Source organism: Rhinopithecus bieti, unplaced genomic scaffold (assembly GCF_001698545.2).
Source record: "Rhinopithecus bieti isolate Rb0 unplaced genomic scaffold, ASM169854v2 scaffold_42598, whole genome shotgun sequence".
Taxonomy (NCBI): Eukaryota; Metazoa; Chordata; class Mammalia; order Primates; family Cercopithecidae; genus Rhinopithecus; species Rhinopithecus bieti.
This window is the reverse complement of record NW_016817168.1, coordinates 126774-133380: the sequence shown is the minus strand read 5'-3', so window position 1 is coordinate 133380 and position 6607 is coordinate 126774. Positions and strand designations below refer to the sequence as shown.

At 56.0% G+C, this 6607-nt stretch overlaps 1 protein-coding gene across 5 annotated transcripts in view; it reads right to left on the bottom strand.

Moving 5' to 3' along the window:
- TYK2 (tyrosine kinase 2) overlaps positions 1 to 6607 on the bottom strand; it is a 31842-nt gene that overhangs the window by 9127 nt on the left and 16108 nt on the right. For all 5 annotated transcript variants that reach the window (XR_001882215.1, XM_017855924.1, XM_017855927.1 and 2 more), the window contains exons 10-17: positions 5665 to 5773; positions 5362 to 5554; positions 5176 to 5279; positions 4868 to 5053; positions 4624 to 4711; positions 2177 to 2304; positions 743 to 878; positions 505 to 659 (exon numbers count right to left, since the gene is read on the bottom strand). Coding sequence is in view for 4 of the 5 variants with exons in the window: in XM_017855924.1 (XP_017711413.1) it covers positions 505 to 659; positions 743 to 878; positions 2177 to 2304; positions 4624 to 4711; positions 4868 to 5053; positions 5176 to 5279; positions 5362 to 5554; positions 5665 to 5773 (1099 nt within the window). In the remaining variant the exon portion in view is untranslated. The remainder of the gene's footprint in view (positions 1 to 504; positions 660 to 742; positions 879 to 2176; positions 2305 to 4623; positions 4712 to 4867; positions 5054 to 5175; positions 5280 to 5361; positions 5555 to 5664; positions 5774 to 6607) is intronic.

The window sequence follows — 6607 nt, the reverse complement described above, 5'->3', positions numbered from 1 at the left end:
CAGGAGAATGGCGTGAAACCAGGAGGCGGAGCTTGCAGTGAGCCAAGATAGCGCCACTGCACTCCAGCCTGGGCGACAGAGCGCGACTCCGTCTCAAAAACAAAAAACAAAAAACAAAAAACAAAAAAAACAAAAAAAAAAACACCACACACAAACCTCCTCTGGGAAGCCTTGTCTGACCCTGCTGCTGGCTGAGGCACGTCCTCCACCCCTCTTCCCCACTCCGCAGCCTGGGCCTCTCCCATCCCTGCCCTGGTCACTCTGCCTAAAACTGAAATCAAGTCTCTTACTTGGCTTGTGTGTACCAGGCACAAGTGACTTCCACAAGGACCTAAAAAGGCTAGGACTACATTGAGCACCAACGAGTGGACCACTTGCTGGTGGCCCAGACAGACTTGAAGTCACGAGGCCAGAGGGGAGGCAGCTTTGAGCTCTGATTCTGTCCTCTGGATTCCTTGGAGGGGCCCCCATCGTGGGGAGGGCCCAAGGGTCTCCCAGACATACCTCGGAGGAGCTGAGGCTCTGCAGAGGGGCCTCTCCATCAAAGCAGATCTCCAGGAGGGTGGCACCAAACCCCCACTTGTCCATGGCAATACTTAGGCTGTTGGGCCCACCTGGGAGGCATTCGGGGGCCATCCAGGGGATCCGCTCCACCCGCTCTGGGAGGCCAAGGTCAGAGGTCACCAAGGGTGAAAGGAGCGGGGAAGCCCCCCACTGTGCCCAGGTCCCCTCGGGTACTCACCCTCCCTGGACAGGGCACCCAGGCCCACGCCGGGATCACTCAGCTTGATGAAGGGGCTCGTGCCCTCTGCCAGCCCCAGCCGAGCCAGCAGGATGTTCCGGCCACACACATTACCATGTACCAGGTTCTTGTTCTCCTGAGGTGGGCAGGAGAGGGGGTGTGGCCACTCAGGAGGGGCACAGATGCCAACCCCAAACCTGGACCCCATAGGGACAGTCAATGTGAAAAGGAAAACTGTGACCATCACTGGGTTTCTTTTTGTTTTTTGAGGGGGTTTTCTTTTTCTTTTGTTTTTTTGAGACAGGGTCTCATTCTGTCTCTCAGGCTGGAGTATAGTGGCACGAACATAGCTCACTGCAGCCTCAAACGCCAGGGCTCAAGTCTTCCAAGTAGCTAGAATTACAGGTGCACACCACCATGGCTGGCTAATTCTTAAATTTTTGGTAGAGATGGGGTCTAGCTATGCTGCTGTCCAGGCTGGGGTGCAGTGGTGTGATCATAGCTTACTATGGCCTCAAATTCCTGGGCCCAGGTGATCCTCCCACCTCAGCTTCCCGAGTACCTGGGCCTACAGGTGCAAGTTACCACATCGGCTAATTTTTTTTTTTTTTTTTTTGAGACAGAGTCTCACTCTGTCACCCAGGCCGAAGTGCAGTGGCACGATCTCGGCTCACTGCAACCTCTGCCTCCCAAGTTCAAGCGATTCTACTTCCTCGGCCTCCCGAGTAGCTGGGATTATAGGCGTGCACCACCACACCCGGCTAATTTTTGTATTTTTAGTAGAGATGGGGTTTCACCATATTGGTCAGGCTGGTCTTGAACTCCTGACCTCATGATTTGCCTGCCTCGGCCTCCCCAAGTGCTGGGATTACAGGCATGAGCCACCGCGCCCTGCCTCACATTGGCTAATTTTTTTTTGTATTTTTAGCAGAGGCAAGGTTTCACCATATTGGCCAGGCTGGTCTCAAACTCCTGACCCCAGGTGATCCACCTGTCTTGGCCTCCCAAACTGCTGGGATTACAGGTGTGAGCCACCATGCCTGGCTATTTGTTTATTTTTTAAAGACGGGGCCAGCTGGGCGTGGTGGCTTACGCCTAGAATCCCAGCACTTTGGGAGGCTGAGGCGGGTGGATCACGAGGTCAGAAGTTCGAGACCAGCCTGACCAACATGGTGAAACTCCATTTCTACTAAAAATATGAAAATTAGCTGGGCGTGGTGGCAGGCACCTGTAATCCCAGCTACTCCGGAGGCTGAGGCGGGAGAATCATTTGAACCCGGGAGGCAAAGGTTGCAGTAAGCCGAGATCATGCCATTGTACTCTAGCCTGGGCGACAGGGTGAAACTCCATCTAAAAAAAAAAAAAAAAGACGGGGTCTCGCCCGTCTCAATCTCCTGGGCTCCTGGCCCTCCCTGACTGACACAGGCCACACACCAGGTAGCTGAGGGCGCTGGCCAGCTGCTGGGCCACCACCATCTTCCAAGCCATGGGCACATGGCCCCGCTCCCTCCGTAGCCACACGTCCAGGGGTCCGTGCTCCATGTACTCTGTCACCATGATATCTGCAAAGACACAGCTGCTCTGGGGCGACCTGCCTGCTTCTGCCCTCTGGATGGCAGGGAATTGGGGGAAGAGGCCAGGGAGGGACTTGGCATGTGGCTGGGTGCATGTGGCTGGGGAGGTGTCAGGGCAGAGGTGTGGGTGGAGTTTGGTCAGGGTTGAAAGTGAGTTTGGGGAGAGAAGAAATGCGGAATGCAGCAAAGGCAGTGGTGGATGAGGGCATTGGGGTCCAGGTGGTGTGCGGCATGGAGGAAATTGAAGTTCAAGAGAGAAAGGTGGGCTGGGCATAGTGGTTCACGCCTGTAATCCCAGCACTTTGAGAGGCTGAGGTGGGTGGATCACCTGAGGTCAGGAGTATGAGGGCAGCCTGCCCAACATGATGAAACCCCATTGCTACTAAAAAAAAAAAAAAAATACAGCCGACGTGGTGGCTCACGCCTGTAATCCCAGCATTCTAGGAGGCCGAAGCGGGCAGATCACAAGTTCAGGAGTTCAAGACCAGCCTGGCCAATATGTTGAAACCCCATCTCTACTAAAGATACAGAAAATTACGGTGAAACCCTGTCTCTACTAAAAATACAAAAAAATTAGCTGAGCGTAGTGGCGGGCGCCTGTAGTTCCAGCTATTCGGGAGGCTGAGGCAGGAGAATGGTATGAATCTGGGAGGCGGAGCTTGCAGTGAGCCGAGATTGCGCCACTGCACTCCAGCCTGGGCGACAGAGTGAGATTCCGTCTCAAAAAACAAAACAAAACCAAAAAAAACAAAAAAGCTTGGGAGGCTGAGGCGGGAAGATCCCTTGAGCCCAGGAGTTTGAGACCAGCCTAGGCAATATAGTGAGACCCCCATCTCTACAAAAAATGTTTAAAAATCAGCCGGGTGTCCCACCTCCTCCACAGCATATGCCTGTGATCCCAGGTGCTCAAGAAGCTGAGGCGGGAGGTTCGCTTGAGTCCAGGAGGTTGAAGCTTCAGTGAGCCATGCATTGCAGCCTGGGCAACAGAGGGAGACCATGTCTCACAAAAAAGGAGATAAAGGTGAGCCTACAAAGTAAGCAACTAGGGATGGGGGGATGGGCGTGGATAAGCAGACGGTGGGGGCTTGAGGTTGGGGTTTAAGTGATGTTTGGGTACCAGAGTAGTCAGGGGGCTGTGGCTCAGGGCATCAGCCAGGGTCCAGGGGAAAGTGGGGAAGATGCACACACACACAGGGGGTTGAGGGATGGGCAGGTCTAGGGTTGTTCTGTACAAGGGCTTTATTATTTATTTATTTATTTTTTTTTTTGAGACAGAGTCTCTCCCTGTCGCCCAGGCTGGCGTGTAGTGGTACAATCATGGCTTACTGCAGCCTTGAACTCCTGGGCTCAAGTGATCCTCCCATTTCAGCCTCCCAAGTAGCTAGGACTACAGGCATATGTCACCATGCCTGGCCCTAATTTTAAAATTTTTTTTTTTTTTTGAGACAGAGTCTCGCTCTGTGGCCCAGGCTGGAGTGCAGTGGCGCGATCTCGTCTCACTGCAAGCTCCGCCTCCCGGGTTCCTGCCATTCTCCTGCCTCAGCCTCCCAAGTAGCTGGGACTACAGGCGCCCGCCACCACGCCTGGCTGATTTTTTGTATTTTCAGTAGAGAAGGGGTTTCACCGTGTTAGCCAGGATGGTCTCGATCTCCTGACCTTGTGATCCGCCCATCTTGGCCTCCCAAAATGCTGGGATTACAGGCGTGAGCCACCGCACCTGACCAATTTTTAAATTTTTTGTAAAGATAGGGTCTGGCCATGTTACCCAGGCTGGTCTTGAACTCCTGGGTTTAAGTGATCCTCCCACCTCAGCCTCCTAAAGTGCTGGGATAGGTGTAAGCCACCACATGTAGCCTATACAAGGAGTTTCGAGCTACCTGCAGAGGAAAGGAAGAGGTGGGGTTAGGCAGGGTTGGATGTGCAGGGGCTGAGGTCTAGGAGGTCAGGACACATCAGCGCTGGAGTCTGCCTGAGGCCATAGTGCTGATGGGGCCAGGGGCAGATGGGTGCTGGATTGTAGAGGTTGTTTGGGAGGTAGATGGAAATGGGGATGTAGCTGGGAATCAGGGTGGACGCTGAGACTGAGGGCAGGTGAGGTGTTGGGATATAAGTTTATAGGCTGGAATATTGTCAGGGGTTGGGGTCTAGGTTGAAGGTCAAGGTATAGCCCGGGATCAGAGTACAGGTGAGAGTTGAGAAATAGGGATAGGTTGGGGTGTAGGTCGAGGGTTGGGGTACAGATCAGGGAGTGGGTGTAAGACAGGGGTGGCCTGCCAAAGGGGGATGGGTATGGCGGGACCCACTCACTTTCAGGGCCGCGCACACAGATGCCGTGCACGAAGGCCAGGTGCACGTGGGAGACCTGGCTCATGAGGCTGGCTGTCTCATAGAAGGCCTGTGGGGGCCGGGCAGGTCAGGCGGCTGCAAAGCCGACCCGTCCCATCCCACCCCACCTCCTCCTCCAGACACACCCCTCCCATCCCACCTCCTCCAGACACACCCCTCCCATCCCACCTCCTCCAGACCCCCCAGGCCTGGCCCTGCCGCTCACCAGGGCAATGTCATGGTGACTCGGGTCCAGCACTTTGAGCACCACTCGTAGCTCCTGCCCACGGTCCCTGCCAGGGACGAGGGGGTCCTCGTCGTCCATCTTGCCCTCCTCAGGGTCTCCACTGCCCTCTACTCGCAGGCGGCCCTCGTACACGTTGGTCCTTGTGCCCTGGCCCAAGTGGGACAGCTGCGGAACCATGCGGCACAGAACACCGCCGTGGTGAGAGTTCGCAGCTGATCTCCCAAGGCCCCCAGCACCCACATCCCCAGGGGCCCTGCCCTTGCCCCGGGCCCCTTCCCTGCACCCACCTGGGTGATCTCCTTCTGGTCAACCCGGTGGAAGCTGAGCTGGCTGAGGTTGAGTGTCCTGGTGCTGGCCCGAGCCCCCCGCATGATGATGAGGTTGGAGGTTTCTGGAGGCAGGTGTGAAGTCATGGAGGGTGGGCCTGGGGGAGAGATGCCACATCCCACCCAGAGGTCCCCCCATCGTCATACCTCCTGGTTGGGGCAGGCAACAGCGACGCAGAGAGAAGCAGTCGTCCCCGGCCCTCAGCAAGCAGCCCTGCAAGGCGGCCCCAAGTTCCCGAATGCTGGGGAAGGACCGGCCCCAGCCCTCCAGCACAAAGGCCCCAGCCTGCTGCTCAATGGGGAACTTCCGGAGCCGCAAGCTCTGTGTGCCGTCTGGTGCCTGGCGGGAGGTGGCAGAGATGGTAGCGGTGAGCAAGGGACCAGGCAGGGAGCGTGTCCGTGTCCAGCCCCAGCCCCAGCCCCAGCCCCAGCCCCCAGCCCTGGGCCCACCTGGCTACGCTGGGCCACTGTGAGGATCAAGCGGTAGGGGTGGCTGGTGCTCCAATGAATGAGGTACAGGCCGTCCTCGGGCCGCAGCTTGGCCTGCACAAACGGCTCCCTGTAAGGGGGTCCAGGGGGACTATCAGGCCACCTGGGCCACTGCTGGACCCATACCCGGGAACAATGACACTCATTACCTGCTTAGAGGTCACACACACAGCTAGGACAAGTGTCAGACACAGCCACTCTTGTGAGGACACTAACTCTGGACACACACAGCCCCTTACATGGAGACACAGCGCAGCAGCAGGCACACACCTGCTTTTTTGTTTGTTTTTTTGAGACAGAGTTTTGCTCGTCACCCAGGCTGGAGTGCAATGGCGCGATCTCAGCTCACTGCAACCTCCACCCACCTGGGTTCAAGCAATTCTCTTGCCTCAGCCTCCCGAGTAGCTGGGATTACAGGTGCCTGCCACCATGCCCAGCTAATTTTTATATTTTTAGTGGAGGGGGGGCCAGGCGTGGTGGCTCACGCTTGTAATCCCAGCACTTTGGGAGGCTGAGGTGGGTGGATCATGAGGTCAGGAGATCTAAACCATCCTGGCTAACACAGTGAAACTCCATCTCTACTAAAAATACAAAAAATTAGCCGGGCGTGGTGCCAGGCGCCTGTAGTCCCAGCTACTCAGGAGGCTGAGGCAGGAGAATGGTGTGAACCCGGGAGGAGGAGCTTGCAGTGAGCCAAGATCCTGTCACTGCACTCCAGCCTGGGCGACAGAGCAAGACTCCGCCTCAAAAAAAAAAAAAGAGAGGGGGTTTCACCATGTTAGCCATCCTGGTCTCAAACTCCTGACCTCAGGTGATCTGCCAGCCTTAGCCTCCCAAAGTGCTGGGATTATAGGCATGAGCCACCGTGCCTGGCTACCTGCTCTTTTTTTTTTTTTTTTTTTTT